This window comes from Berghia stephanieae, chromosome 5 (assembly GCF_034508935.2).
Source record: "Berghia stephanieae isolate SIO BIC M18660-M18661 chromosome 5, UCSD_Bste_1.3, whole genome shotgun sequence".
NCBI classification, from domain to species: Eukaryota; Metazoa; Mollusca; class Gastropoda; order Nudibranchia; family Aeolidiidae; genus Berghia; species Berghia stephanieae.
The window spans coordinates 30072213-30089104 of record NC_088364.1 but is presented as its reverse complement, the minus strand read 5'-3'; the positions used below and the strand labels follow the sequence as shown (position 1 = coordinate 30089104).

At 35.9% G+C, this 16892-nt stretch overlaps 1 protein-coding gene across 2 annotated transcripts in view; it reads right to left on the bottom strand.

The window, feature by feature from the left end:
• The window catches only part of LOC144972730 (15-hydroxyprostaglandin dehydrogenase [NAD(+)]-like), a 20546-nt gene extending 9066 nt beyond the window's left edge, over positions 1-11480 (bottom strand). The window contains exons 1-6 of one of the 2 annotated variants that reach the window (XM_078914312.1): positions 11416-11480; positions 10840-10952; positions 9431-9554; positions 8819-8925; positions 6562-6658; positions 930-1006 (exon numbers count right to left, since the gene is read on the bottom strand). In XM_078914312.1, coding sequence (XP_078770438.1) covers positions 930-1006; positions 6562-6658; positions 8819-8925; positions 9431-9554; positions 10840-10932 — 498 coding nt within the window. In that variant the 5' untranslated portion in view covers positions 10933-10952; positions 11416-11480. Of the gene's footprint in view, positions 1-929; positions 1007-6561; positions 6659-8818; positions 8926-9430; positions 9555-10839; positions 10997-11415 lie in introns of both variants that reach the window. The other variant, XM_078914313.1, reaches the window with a different exon arrangement.
• Between the last annotated feature and the right edge of the window lie 5412 nt (positions 11481-16892).

Sequence of the window (16892 nt, the reverse complement as noted above, 5' to 3'; positions counted from 1 at the left end):
GTTCTAGATAGTGGAAAATGATTAATTATTCCAGTAAGTGGATTGAATAAGTTCACGGTGCATGTATATCAGTGAAACTTGATCAATATTTAATGGGTTTAGGACAGTTTTACGTTCCAAAGTTAAAGGACTGGTCATTATAATGAGTACTAGAAAATGACTTTCTTTGATCGGTGTTAATTGGTATTTGGGAATAAAAGCATCAAATTATAGTTGATATTTGTTATTGCTACCTTTGTTATTTGGGCGTATTGGGTGTAAAAAACTGACGTTTACCAAAATAATATTATATCATAAAAGGCGGGGTTTAGCATTACTATTTAGGAATTTAACGTTTCGAGTTGAGCATGATTCGCTTTTACTTTTAGAGGGCCGGTTTCGACTGTTATGGGGCGGTCAAAATCAGTAGGAGGAGTGGTTTGACGGAATTGTGGGAACAATTTACGATAGGGTATAAAATAGAGTGTTTCTGAATAAACCGAGATTCTTTTCTATTCTATTCTAGATTCATTTCGATTCTATTTGATTCTTCTTTACTTTGGGCTGCACTTCCGTTAAGTCTTTAGACTTTTTGCATTATGCTGCAGGTTCTAACTTCCTACTAAGAAGCTTTATTTACGGACTTAGAAATATTCCTCGTATATTGAAAATGGTCACAGCGACAAGTTGACATAACATTTGGATTGATTTTACGGGTTTGAAACTGATTGAATTATGACCATGCTATTTGATTTGGATTTCGAATTTATCACAACAAATAAAGCAGTAAGAAATAAAACTTGGAATCTGGACTTTGATTTTTACGTTTAGTGGATATTGCGCTATATAAAAGCTCAATTTAAATTCATTTAATTCTAGTTGCTACTACGCTATATAAAGCTTAGATCTACGTTTTTAAAGCATCTTTGACAGAAAACAACACAACTTACAGCAAGGCTTGAGGTGTAAGCCCTGACAGCGTGCTTGGTAGCTGCGTAGATGGGGACATAGCAGCTTGTTCTCAGACCTTTCATAAAACAAAACAAACAAAAACAAAAAAAAAAATAAAAAAATAGATAGAATGACGTTGACGCTACTTCGGTCTTTGTTATTGTTTTTCTTGTCATCCACGTTTATGAGTAATTCTCACTGAACTGTGAATTATCCAGAATATAGATAGTATGCGCTTGGCTAAGAAGCTCACAATATTGCCATCCGGAAGTTTAACGGACCAACACACAAAACTATGTGTAACCTTGAACTTTTATAGTAGGGATAATACAGTTCAGGGAGAATTACTCATAAACGGGGATGGCAAAAAAAAAAAAACAACAACAAAAAAACTCCCCAAAAAAACAAAGACATTTGTGATGGCAATTTCATACTATCTATTACAGTTCATGGTGAGACAAAGTTTTGTGTGTTGGTCCGTTATACTTCCGGATGGCAATGTTGTGAGACCTAATCTGGAAAGAACAACAATGCTGGTGGATAAACTGTTAAAAATTAGTTCTGTACAGATAAAACGAAGTTGACGTCACTCAGATCTTTGTTATTGTTTTTTGCCATCCATGTTTATGAGTTATGCTCACTGAACTGTATTAACCTGACTATAAACGTTCAAGATTACACATTGTTTTGTGCGTTGGTACGTTATACTTCCGGGTGGCAATGTTGTGAATTTATTAGCCAAGCGCATACTATCTATAGATAGATTGGTTAAGAAGCTCATAACATTGCCATCCGGAAGTATAACGGACCAACACCCAAAACTGTGTGTATCCATGAACGTTTATAGTCAGGTTAATACAGTTCAGTGAGCATTACTCATAAACGCGGATGGCAAAAACAATAACAAAGACCTGAGTGACGTCATCTTCGAACTATCTATAGATAGTATGCAGGTGACGTCACTCAGGCCTTTGTTATTGTTTTTGCCATCCGCGTTTGTGAGTTGTTCTCACTAAACTGTATTAACCAGACTATAAAAGTTCATGGTTACACAGAGTTTGTGTGTTGGTCCGTTATACTTCCGGGTGGCAATGTTGTGAACTCCTTGGCCAAGCGCATTCTATCTGTAGATAGTATGCAGATGACGTCACTCAGGCCTTTGTTATTGCTTTTGCCATCCGCGTTTGTGAGTGGTTCTCACTAGTGCCGCGCTGAGGACCGGACCGAGGACCGGTCCCACGGTCTTTTAGCTGTGAACCGTGGTCCAGTCCCAAAGAGGAAGACCGCCGGCGGTCCTCACTTCTTATCACCTTTCAACGGTCTCGCGCCATACTACTTCCCCAGCGATTCGTTGCCTCGGTCCTTTGCCTATCTTCCACCAATCACCACCCATCCCACTTAATTAATCGCACCCACCCCCCTTTGCCATACACTAAACGACACAGACGACCATAGAGGCAGACGACCACCTCCCTCCACTCCGCAAACCGCCCTTTCGTGTGTGAGATGGGGGGAACAGGAGGCGCACGCCTTGGACGATTCCATTATACGGGGTAAATTTCAAAATTTACTACACCATAATGATCGCAATGACAATGATCTATGATGAAGGCATGACCCCTCTTCTCTAATGGGTTATTGTTTGAAATGTATGTGACTACTAAAGATGTGTGTGTGTGTGTGTGTGTGTGTGTGTGTGTGTGTGTCGAACCTAGCAAGTTGCAAGTCTGATTTTTTGTTTTCTTTTGTCCATCTCTTGTCGCCACTCCTTTCTATCGCATTGTTGTCATTTAAAATAATACAATAATATTAAAATTTCGTTTGGTGTTTTAACTAATCAAGTAATATGAGTTTCATTAGTTTCTTCCGTCCAAAAAAACCAGTTATAACGTCTGTATTTTTAAAAGGTCCAATAGAATATTTGGGGACCCCGATAGCTCAGTTGATAGAGCACTCTCTTTATACGCAAAGGGCCAGAGATCGATCCCGGGTGCAGTCGATTTTTTTCTGAATCCCTGTCTACTCAGCAATGAATGGGTAGCTGAGTTTGTTAGATCTGGCGAAAAGTCACCATCGACCCCTCTTATCACCTCATCCACCCCCTCTTATTATAACTTCACGTCTCTCTCTTACTCTTCAATGCTCGCTGCCCTCTAATGTGTGTGTGTGTGGGGGGGGGGAGGGGGGGGGGGTAGGAGTTGCGTGTGTGTATCAACGCCACGAACAACTCGATCAACGCCTTGGGCGATGCCATTATCTCCGTTAATGGGGATAAATTTCAAATTTTATTAAATTATCGAAGTAACAATGAAGTACGGTGAGCAAATAAAGAAGGCATCACCCCTCTTCTCTAATTAGGTTACAATTTGAAATGAGTGTGACTACTCCGTGTGTTTTACTCCTGTAGGCCACGGTTTTCATCGTGTAGCGGTCTTTAACGGTTCAAGAATGAACGGACCGGTCAAAGAGACCGGTCCTTGCGGTCTTCATTTCCCAAGGACCGTAGGACCGTGGTCCTTAAGCTTGCCAAGGACCGCCCCGCACTAGTTCTCACTAAACTGTATTAACCAGACTATAAAAGTTCATGGTTACACAGAGTTTGTGTGTTGGTCCGTTATACTTCCGGGTGGCAATGTTGTGAACTCCTTGGCCAAGCGCATTCTATCTGTAGATAGTATGCGCTTGGCTAAGAAGTTCACAACATTGCAATCGGGAAGTATAACGGACCAACACACAAAACTCTGTGTAACCATGATCTTTTATTGTCTGGATAATACAGTGAAATGAGAATTACTCATAAATGTGGATGGCCAAAAACAATTACAAAGACCCGAGTGACGTCAATTTCATTCTATCTATAGATAGTATGCGCTTGGCTAAGAAGCTCATAACATTGCCATCCGGAAGTATAACGGACCAACACACAAACTCTGTGTAACCATGAACTTTTATAGTCTGGTTAATACAGTTTATTGAGAGCAACTCACAAACGCGGATGGCAAAAACAATAACAAAGGCCTGAGTGACGTCATCTTCGAACTATCTATAGATAGTATGCAGATGACGTCACTAAGGCCTTTGTTATTGTTTTTGCTATCCGCGTTTGTGAGTTGTTCTCACTAAAGTGTATTAACTAGATTATAAAAGTTCATGGTTACACAGAGTTTGTGTGTTGGTCCGTTATACTTCCGGATGGCAATGTTGTGAACTCCTTGGCCAAGCGCATTCTATCTATTGATCAAGCAGTAGAACAGTGAGCATTTTACTTAAATACCTACCATCTATAGTAAAACCTGCAGTTCGCTATGTTTACCAATCGCTGCCATTGTTTACATTATGACGACTGTCCGAGAGGCTTGGTTATCTAAGTGTCTATAGCGGGCAGAAATGGTGTGTATTTTATTTAAATGCAAACCATCAATTCTGAAATGCCATGTTTACCGACTTGACATTGAACACCCACATAGGAAGGAGTACCTAAGTTTCAAGTCTCATTATTTTCATTTTAGTAAGTCTCGGGTTACACGCTGTTTTGTGAGTTGGTATGTTATATTCGACTGGCGGATGTTATGAAGTTTTTAAAAAATATAAGTGTATAGCACTATTATCAAAGAGTTCATAAACTTGTTACATGTGTGTAATTACGTTTCATCTGGAGGGCAGATGTTGTGATCATTTTACTCAATAGCATATGATCAATAGATTGAACGAAGATGACGTCACTCAGGGCTTTGTTATTGTTTTTGCCATCCACGTTTATGAGAACTTTTCACTAAAGTGTATGAACCAGACTATACATTATATTCATGGTTACACATAGTTTTGTGTGTTGGTCCGTTATACTTCCGGATGGCAATGTTATGAGCTTCTAAGCCAAGCGCATACTATCTATACTATCTAGAATGCCTTGGCTAATTTGTTTTGTTTTTGTTTTTTAAGGGTTTTACGGCGCTAGCAACACATTAAGGTCATATCAGCGCCAGTAAAAAGGAAGAAAATGGGAAAGTAAAAAGTTCTAGAATTACAATTAAAGCACCCGAGTAAAAGGAAGACAAAGAGGAATTGATTCAAATAGGAAACAGATGTAGATTCCAAAAGCACACCATCAAAGTACTTAGTTTGAGATCACCTAAAAGTCTCATCCCGACACAAGAACAGGTCCCCACTAAGAGGAACACACTCAAATGTTTACAAGTCATATATAATATGTATACAAAACATAATACAGTGCATAACAGAGAGATGATTTACAAGGAAAAAAATATCTCCCAAAACTAACCATACATTTGAATGTTTCCCTCTCAGCCAGGGTCAGGACAAAACCAAGTAATCCCATTCTAAGACAAGACATAAAGCAAGTTGGAAAACAGATACAGGGGGATAGAAGACACAGTAAGTAACTCCCTGCCCACTATGGGAGGAAGGAACCCCACCCAGGCGCTTGGCTAAGAAGCTCATAACATTGCCATCCGGAAGTTTAACGGACCGGCACACAAAACTGTGTGTATCCATGAACGTTTATAGTCAGGTTAATACAGTTCAGTGAGCATTACTCATAAACGCGGAAGGCAAAAAAAAAAAAAAAAAAAAAAAAAAAAAAATAACAAAGACCTCAGTGACGTCATCTTCGAACTATCTATAGATAGTATGCAGATGACGTCACTCAGGCCTTTGTTTTGGTTATTGCCATCCGCGTTTGTGAGTTGTTCTCACTAAACTGTATTAACCAGACTATAAAAGTTCATGGTTACACAGAGTTTGTGTGTTGGTCCGTTATACTTCCGGATGGCAATGTTGTGAACTCATTGGCCAAGCGCATTCTATCTATACAAGGAATATCAGTCACATTCGGTCGAATCAAGTCTCTCTACATCTTTATTTTGCATTAACTCGTCGTTTGATGATTGAGCCATGAGGGACACCATGACAGCTAATCCGAAAATACAAACCCAAGGCACGTTTTATTTATGAGAGATAGACGGGTCATTGAAGGACGAACTGACCCAAGGGACGCTCTCAAACAAACAAGTCTGCCTGAAAAAAAGTGTGATGTCAAACATCTGGTTCCTATTTCATTTAATGTGTAAAAGTCAAAACATGATCAGATCTATAATATTTTTTTTCCACCTCTGGATACGCTTTTATGCTCGTCGGAGAAATATTTCATAAGGGCGTCCGCCATTGTTTCGATAGTTTAGAGCCAGTTACTAAGTTACCATGCGTCATTACGAGGGAAGTGACGTCATGACTGTGTTGAAGCGTATTGTAGCACACCCTGCTTGTGACATGTAGTCCAAAGGTTAATTAAAGTTGCACAGTGAACAGAGACAACTGAGTTCCAAGGAAAGGCTGTCTACAAACAATGTTCTCTCAAGCGGTTTCCAGCGCTGTCTCAATGAAAGGAAATTATAATATCGCCATAAATTAGTTATGGCTCTTCCTACATGCTCTGTGTTACTGTTGGTATAGGACCCATTGTTAAAGGCTTTAACCAGTTAACTGCCGTATTCTGGAAGTCATAAATTAAAAAATTTGGTCAGAAAACTCGTCCTTCAAAAATCGATCGATCTAATGCCCCTCATCTTGGCAAAAACTCTCAAACCGAAGTTCCAAGTTTTTCTCTTAACTTACCGACACAAGAACTGATATTGATAACTCTTCCGCCTTTCCCACCTTTGTCTTTCCGCATGTGTGCCTCGGCCACCTTGACCCCCTTGACCAAGGCAGTCTGATCGAAGGAATAAAAGACAATATTATAACGAATAACTGCCTCAACTGTATGTGTCAATTGATATTATGTGTGATATTAGATTACAGTTACAAATGTTTGTTTTTATATTATAGTATTAATGCCAATGTAAAGCGCATAGAGTACGACGTGGTTACGCGCTATAGAAATGCTATTTATTATTATTATTATTATTATTATTATTATTATTATTATTATTATTATTATTATTATTATTATTATTATTATTACTATTATTAAAATCATCATCATCATCATCATCATTATCTTCATCATTCTTCTTCTTCATCATCATCATCATCATCATCATCATCATCATCATCATTTTTATAGAATCTAATGTTTATTACAACTAGATGGAGGTATCCGGGGATGTCACAAGTAGGTTTACTGTTATATTTCGCAGAGTCCTAATCATAAAGTAAATGATATCATATTTGGATTTTTTACAGTGTGCTGCCTAATGAATTCAATAATTGCACTTTTTCTTAACAGAGTGTCTAGAAAACAATACCATTTGTGACCGATTGCTGCTTAATGAATTCAAGAATTGCACTTTTTCTTAACAGAGTGTCTAGAAAACAATACCATTTGTGACCGATTGCTGCTTAATGAATTCAAGAATTGTACTTTTTCTTAACAGAGTATCTAGAAAACAAAACAATTGTGACCGATTGCTGCTTAATGAATTCAAGAATTGCACTTTTTCTTAACAGAGTGTCTAGAAAACAATACCATTTGTGACCGATTGCTGCTTAATGAATTCAAGAATTGCACTTTTTCTTAACAGAGTATCTAGAGAACAAAACATTTGTGACCGATTGCTGCTTAATGAATTCAAGAATTGCACTTTTTCTTAACAGAGTGTCTAGAAAACAATAATATTTGTGACCGATTGCTGCTTAATGAATTCAATAATTGCACTTTTTCTTAACAGAGTATCTAGAAAACAATAACATTTGTGACCGATTGCTGCTTTATGAATTCAATAATTGCACTTTTTCTTTAACAGAGTGTCTAGAAAACAATAATATTTGTGACCGATTGCTGCTTAATGAATTCAATAATTGCACTTTTTCTTAACAGAGTGTCTAGAAAACAATAACATTTGTGACCGATTGCTGCTTAATGAATTCAAGAATTGCACCTTTTCTTAACAGAGTATCTAGAAAACAATAACATTTGTGACCGATTGCTGCTTTATGAATTCAATAATTGCACTTTTTCTTTAACAGAGTGTCTAGAAAACAATAATATTTGTGACCGATTGCTGCTTAATGAATTCAATAATTGCACTTTTTCTTAACAGAGTGTCTAGAAAACAATAACATTCGTGACCGATTGTCTCAATACGGTGTGAGGCTATGTGGTCTAGTGGTATGGTACTCGACTCGGTTTCGGATCGGAAGGTCCAGAGAGTTCGAATCCAGCTCTGAGAGGCGCATAGTTGAGTTCTTGGAAAAGGCTCTTCACTCACATTCTCTCACCGTAATGATGTGTAAAATGCTCACGGTGGGACTCGAACACTGGTCACAATGGTGGATGTGCAAATATTATATATTTTAATAAACTGATTAAGATTTAAGTCTCATAATTACATTTTTGATAGAGAACTTTAATTAAAATATGATAAATAAATAGATAAATAAGTAATACAATTTATAGAGCCAAATCTCTATCCGAGGTGTTCACTTGAGTTTTACAAAACATACGAGTCCTTCAGTCCTTCAGAGCCATTCGGCCCATGGAGTCGGAGTTTATCCTGATTTCTTTACCGTGAAACAGACAATAGCAATTGCTTGCTACCCTTTGAATAGGACGCTTTGAATAGGTCCTTCAGAGCCATTGGGCCCATGGAGCCGGAGTTTATCCCGGTTTTTATGGCGTGAAACGAACAATAGCAATTGCTTGCTACCCTTTGGATTGAACGTTAATCTATCGCAAAGAACTTTCCGCCAGATCTAACAGACCCAGCTACCCAATCACTGCTGGGTGGACAGGGATGTCAAAAAGAATCTCGACTGCACCCGGGGTCAATCTTGCGAGCAAAAAGGTACCTGACATCAAATATCTTTGTTAATCAATAAAAAAAATTGCTTATGTACATAGTACATAGTTATAAACAACATTCACACTTACAACGTTGATTTCAATCATTTTTACCCAGGCCGCCTCATTCATGATGCCTGCGTTGTTCACCATTATTTCAATGGGTCCATGAGTACTTACGGCTTTCTTGAAGGCATCTGAATGCATCGCGTGACAAACAGAACAATTGATTGGAGATGGTGGTTCGACAGTGTACATTATTTTAACCGAATTAAGATTTTGAATCATTATATTATGGGTTTCTATAATATACTATACTAGATTTTGTTTTCGTTGTATAAAAGGGAAATAAATGTGGATGTGATTGATAATTTCGGTACATCATCATCATCATCATTATCATCATCATCATCATCATCATCATCATCATCATTATCATCATTATCATCAATATCATCATCATCATCATCATCATCATCATCATCATCATCCCCATCATCATCATCATCATCATCATCATCATCATCATCATCATCATCCTTATCTCGGACGACAATAGTAAATGCAAAATTCAACAACAAAAAAAACCCAACAAAATTTGATAAAAATCGTCTTTCTTTGCAACAACCTTTTAAAACTCATACTTCCTTTTAAGATCTTGTTTGTACATAAATAACAAAATCACAAGGGAAAAACTTGTACCTTCAAATTTCTGGAGATCGGTGACATCAAAATGGTAAAAGCTGACATTTTCTTTACCAAATTTTTCTTGAAATTCATTTAGAGTATTCAAGCCTGTCTTGCCATCGACATCACTGAAACTTACCTGGAAGAGATCACAAAAATGTATGAAGTGCCTTTCTACCATTTGAGCTTTTTGAATTATTTCTTACAGCCAATTTCCAACAAATGTTCTCCAAGCCCTTTACAAGGAGTTCCAAGCAAACAGTAAAATTTGAAATGTAGTACCATAATGAGTCCATAACAATTTGGATCGTCAGACTTGCAATAAGTTCACGTCGCCCTCACACCCTTGAGTTTAAATCTATCAAAATCGTTTTTTTGATGTTGTGATTGAGATGGTCTTGTGTAAAATCCACCCAGTGAGTATGATTTACTCGAAACCTTATGATCAGGACATTGACTTAAGAACATCTCATTGTATATATATATATATATATATATATATATAATATGTATATATATATATATATATATATAATATTTTAAGTATGATTATGATGAACTTCTACAATATTGTTTCGAGCGTTCGCTCTCATCAGGAAGTGAAAGTAAAAGACTTTCACTTTCACTTCCCGATGAGAGCGAATGCTCGAAATACTATTGGAGAAGTTCATCATAATTATACTTAAAATATTTTATAATTAGCTCCTTTAATCAAAAAGTTGAGGACTATTATTTCATGGTTTCGTTTTCATAATATCTTTATATATATATATATATATATATATATATATATATATATATATATATATATATATATATATATATATAAAGATATTTGCCACAGTATTGTATGCGTCGTTGCTTCAGGGATGTATGGCCATCATGGCTGAGTGGAACATGTAGTAGAAGTTGTTATGGTTGCAGTAGACTGTTGAAGTGATTCCTTAGTTCCAAAGTTGATTAATAGTTTTGTCTATGAGGACAATTATTGTATATTTCTTTTTAATGTTGAGTGTGGCCTCGATAGGATGTTTGATGATAGTGTATTTCTCTGAAACATCGATATAGACTACATTATCCTGGTAAATATCTTAATAATAATTGTTTCATCAAAATATCGAGCACTTTTAGACCATATTTTTATCATTAATTTTTTTTTTAAATATGCCCTTCCGCCACGACATCTTACGAAATCTTGCTAGGCATTCCACAAAGGAATATAGATAATTCATCAAACAAGATGTCTCATGTCAACAGGAATTACCCATGTTGTCCAAGTGAGCAAATTGGGGGTTAACAATTAAAAAAAATCATAACATGATTATATATATATATGTATATATATATATATATATATATATATATATATATATATATATATATATATATATATATATATACATATATATACATTTCATACTTACTTTGACTCCTTTAGAAAGGAGAGCCTCTGAATAAGCCTTTCCAATCCCACTGGCACCTCCAGTAATAAAAGCTGTTTTCCCTTGCAATTTCATCGTTCCAGTTGGATCACAAACTAGAATTAATTGTATAGGTTAATGAATAGAAATCACTATAACACTTTCAAAAAAGAACACAATGATAAGATGGAACATTTCGGGCTAAGAACCGATCGTCAGCCAAAAACAATAGTACATGCCGTCAAAGGTGATCAAATGACTTTGCCTATCGGGGTGACTTTGCCTCAACCAATTTTGAGCCTTTTGAGTAGTCTCAGCTTGTTAGAGGTCTTAATTTGTCATCAAAAGAAATAACTGTCACAAATCTAAATACTATCTAATTTGTCCAGATCAATCGAAGCAAAGTCACCCCTAAAGGCAAAGTGACCCCAGTGGACTGTAGTTAAAACGTTAATACGTCATATTAAATCCAAATAGACGGCAGGTTTAACTATTTTTTTATTGGCTGACGAAAGGTTAGGGTCTCGAAACATTCCGTGTTTATAAAAAAATATCTAAATTAATCATTCATTTTTGTACATTGTTTTGTACACCTCACAGCTTCTATCAGATTTGTTTTCAATAATGGGATAGGTATGTGTGTGTTCAAGATTATAAATGAATTACACGGTTATAATTATCATATCTATCGCTTAGATAACACGACCCGACAATTATATAAACGGTAAAATACGATTGCGCCAAGAAATGCGTGGTGAATTAATCTGAATTTTAAAAATGTTCTAATAGAATAATAATAATAATAATCTTTATTGTCCAAATTAAAGGCAATTCATGTGAGGTAAACAATGCTCAGTTTGGTTCATGGTATGAACATCAACACATTTACAAATACAGACACAGCCATACACGAACATACACGCTTGCACATTGTTTCTACACATGTATACAAAAGAAATGAGCGTACATACAAACACATATACATACATACATACATACATACATACATGCAGACATACATACAAACCAGCATATCATCGTATATGCATGCCTACATCATACATACATACATACATACATACATACATACATACATATATACATACACACAGACACACACACAGACAGATAGAACGATACGATATATTTGCTGGGACAGCAGATAACCATATTATAAATATAGTGTCTTATATTAAGAAGAAGATGGCAATAATTGTGATTGGATGATGATGATGATGATGATGATGATGATGATGATGATGATGATGATGATGACTACGATAATGATGATGATGATGATGATGAATGATGATGATGATGATGATGATAACGACGGCGGCAATGTCGATGATGATGATTCACGACACTGCTTCTCGTTATTTTCATTGGTTGTCTCATTTTTCCACAGAAGATTTGTTAATTAATTTTATGGCGGTTGGAATGAAGGTTGTCTTATGTCGATTTGTCCGACATTTTGCTTCTAGATACCGTCTTCCGGAGCGCAGAAGTTGGAATTTTTCGTTCAGCGGATGCCTCTTTTCGTTGATAATGTTAAAAGATTTCTTCTCAACTGCATTAATATAAGTTTTGTCAAGGCTTCTAAGGTCTGTGTTAATTATTTTTGAAGCCTCTCTGAGGGTTCTATGTAGTTTGGATTTTTCTTTTGTTCCACAGCTTCCATACCACGTTGTGATGCCAAACGAAACGATACTCAATATTAATGACTTGTAGATTTGTATCATGGTCTTTCTGTTCACATTGAAAGACCTTAATTTTCTGAGTATATACAAGCGCTGGTTACATTTTTTGATGACATTGTTGGTGTGCGATTCAAATCTTAGACTGTTATCTATAATTACACCAAGGTATTTAAACGTTTCAACAGTTTCAACCGCCTGATTGTTAATTTTTGTTATTTGTCTTGCTCTTTTTCCTATTTTTCTGTGATCAAACAGTTGTTCCTTTGTTTTTGTTACATTGAGCTCTAGACAGTTATCGGCACACCATTTGCTGAATTTACTAACTTGCTCAGTGTATTTAAATTCGGAGACGGAATCATTGAGCAGGCCGAGTATTGCGGTGTCATCAGCATACTTGATGAGTTGGCAGTTATCAAAGCTAGCCACACAATCGTTTGTATAGAGGATGTAAAGTAGAGGTGAGCTTACACACCCTTGTGGGCATCCGTTTGAAAGAGTTTTTACTGATGATATATTTGAGCCTACTCTGACATGTTGGGGGCGATCGATGAGAAAGTTTGTTATACCAGTTGATGAGGTAATGGGGAAGGTTTAGAGCATGCAGTTTACTGATTAATATGTTGGTTTTCATGGCATTAAAGGCAGACGAAAAATCGACGTATAGGATTCGGCAGTAGTTGGCGGGTGAAACATCCAAGTGATTTGATATTGAATGCATCACTGTGAGGAGTGCGTCTTCCACACTAAGATTTTGTTGGTAGGCAAACTGATATGGATCAAGTATGTGTTGGTCATATATAAATTGCAACAGCTCTCTTTTCAGAATTTTTTCCAGACATTTCATAATAATTGATGTTAAAGCAACCACCATTTCTTTTTTGCATCTTTGATCTCTGTTTTAGACATTTTGAATTCAGTATGCATGCATGTTATAGCAAAGTAGAGGCAAGGAGGCTAAGGGCCTTGATCTATGCCATTTGTCTTGTGGCTTTAAGGCCCCCAGATAAAGATAATTTAGAAAGATACTAACTTATATATTCACTTCTCACTTAAAAAGTAGCCAAATAGTTTTTTAGCAAGGAGAGGGAGGGGGGAGGGAATTAAAGAGATGTCAAATATTGCATCGAACAATCTTGGATTGTCGTTAAAATCAGCCACTTTTGATTCTCAAGTTCTGTTACTTGTATCTTGGGATAACATTAACCAATGAACCACCGTGGTCTGGAAAAACACATACTTAAAATAGCCGAACAGTAAAATCTTCCTACAAATATCGATCGATTTAAATGATCCTCATCTTGGCAAAAACTATTTAAAATGGGACATCGCGAGGTCCCAGGTTTGAGAATTTTAACCAAGCGACGGTATTTTAAATCGATCTCTATTTGAAGAACTGGTTTTCTGGCCAAACTTTGAATACGACGTTTTTCATGATTATGGCAGTTAACGGGTTAAAGCGCGCTTTTGCTTGATTGAGTGCAACACAATCACGTCTATGGAGGAGATATCAAATTATCCCTTAAAATGTTTGAAAATTGTATGAACCAAGTTGCGCTATATAAAACCTCTCATAAAAAAAAAAACATACAAAAGCAAAAAAAAAACAGAGTTAGTTTGAATCTTGGACTTAAGTTAAAAAAAAAGGTTGCGTTTGTTTTTTTTTAGCTCTTGTCCCGTAACGTTTGATAACATTAAGACTCTCAATGCATGATTCGAGTGCAATGCAATCTGGTTTATGGAGGAGATAATAAATTATCCCAAGTCCATGCAGATTTTATGAGCCAAGTTTTATTGGTAACTGCTATCCAATACCGCTAACTTAGGTAGATAGTAATCGGTTTATTATGTGGTGAGATTGCAAGCCCATAACAATTTTGGGCTATCATACCTGCAAAAAAGTACACGTTGCACAAGACCAATTCTGTCGTTCGATCGTTGAAACAATAATACACAATATTATTAATTTCTTTTTCGTAATATTTTAGAACTAGACTAGATATGTATTGATGCTATGCGTTTACATAAAATACTCACAACATCCGCCATGTGGCAAAAATGAATTAAGGTGACGTGTTGTCTTTGTTTTTATATATATAAGGCGACAGCTAGTGGTATGACACTCCCTTTCGTATCGGCAGGTCCAGGGTTCGAGCCTCGCTCGGCGCATAGTTGAGTTCTTGGAAAAGTCTCTTTACTCACATTCTCTCACCGTACTCAGGTGTAAAATGAGTATCTGGCAGTTAATAGCGTTGTTTATGTCCGAAAAAAACAACCCATTGTTATATCGCCTAAAAGGCGTCATGTCATGTCCCACATGTTAAATGTTGGTCAGGGACCACTTGTAAAACGCTTTGAGCACGTTTATTGGATATTGCGTTATAAAAAAGCTAAATTTATTCTTCAACTCTAACCGGCCATCTAATGATTATTTAAAGACATCATCATTCTACATCACAAGTCAAATTGGTGACTTGCACTTGCGAGTGCACTGAGCGTAGCTAAAATATGAGTCCTGTTCGACCTGAAATAATCTCAATTAGATTTAAATACACAGGGTTCAGAGGTCAAGTGGCCTTATACCCATTCACAAGATATGATAAACTGAAGGCCAAACTTTCAGTCATAATGTGTTGTTTTGGTTTGATAAATATTGGTGTAATTTTAATTGTCTTTCATCTCACACATAATCATAATTTACCCGAGAAGTTGCTGGACGATTTTGATATATAGTACACAATATGATTCTTGTGTTTTGAATTACTATTATTATTATTATTATTATTATTATTATTATTATTATTATTATTATTATTATATGTATTATTATTATTATTATTATTATGTATTTTATTATTATTATTATTATTATTATTATTATTATTTATTATTATTATTATTATTATTATTACTATTATTATTATTATTATTATTATTATTATTATTATTATTATTATTATTATTATTATCATCATCATCATCATCATCATCACTTTTTTTAAACTGGAGGATTTATATAGTGCAATATCCACTAAACGTGCTCAAAGCGCTTTACAAAGGGTACTTGACTAACAGCAACACGTAACATCTAGAGCAAGACTTGACGCCTGTTAGTCGACATTACAATTTTCCCGTAGAGACGACGCTGTTAACTGCCATGTACTCATTTTCCACCTGATTACGGTGAGAGAATGTGAGTAAAGAGCCTTTTCCAAGGACTCAAATATATGCCGAGTCCGAGCGAGGCTCAAACCAATGACCTTCCGATCGGAAAGCGCGTGTCCCATAGCCGCACATTATTATTATTATTATTATTATTATTATTATTATTATTATTATTATTATTATATTATTATTATTATTATTATTATTATTATTATATTATCATTATCATTATCATTATCATTATCATTATTATTATTATTATTATTATTATTATTATTATTATTATTATTATTATTATTATTATTATTATTATTATTATTATTATTATTATTATTATCATTATTAATATTGTAAGATTCTTCTTCTTCTAGGTTCCATGCCTGGTCCAGGCTTCGGATACTGCATGAATTATCTCTCTCCATTCCTCCCTGTCTCTTGCTTTTTCAAACAGCTCTTGGATTGTTAGGTTGGTGAAGCCCTTCAGTTGGTCTATGAGTGTTTTTCTTTGTCTCCCCCGGGCGCGTTTACCAGGTATTTTTCCACAACTTGCCAGGTATTCATTCTTATCTTTCCTTACTATGTGTCCGAAAAAGGATAGTTGTCGATCCGCTATTAAGGGCATTAGTTTCCTTTGTTGGTATGTTTGTTTTAGCACTTCTTCGTTCGTTTTGTGTGCAGTATACGATATTCTCTGCATCCTTCTCAAGCACCACATTTCAAAAGCTTCAATGTTCTTTTGTGTTTCTGCATTTGTAGTCCAGCTTTCGCATCCGCATAACAAGATTGGCCACACGTAGCACTTCAAGACTCGGAATCTAATCCCGAACGACATCTGTTTGTTTTTCAAAATGTTTCCCAGGTCCATGAAGGCCTGTTTGGTTTGAGTTATTCTTGCTCGTATGTCTCGGTTACATCTTCCATCTGTTGTCACTATTGAACCTAGGTATTTAAAACTTTCTACGTTGGTAAGTTGCTCGCCGTGAATCGTTATATTGCAGGTGTTGTTGTTTTCGGGGTTTTTCTGTATTACCATGCATTCCGTTTTGGTGATATTCACTTCCATTCCCTTGGCTTCACTATCTACTACCACTTTGTCAACAATCTTTTGAAGTTGGATTTCTGATGTTGCAATGAGTACCGTATCGTCTGCGTATCTTATATTATTTATGTTGTGACCTCCTACTTTTATTCCCT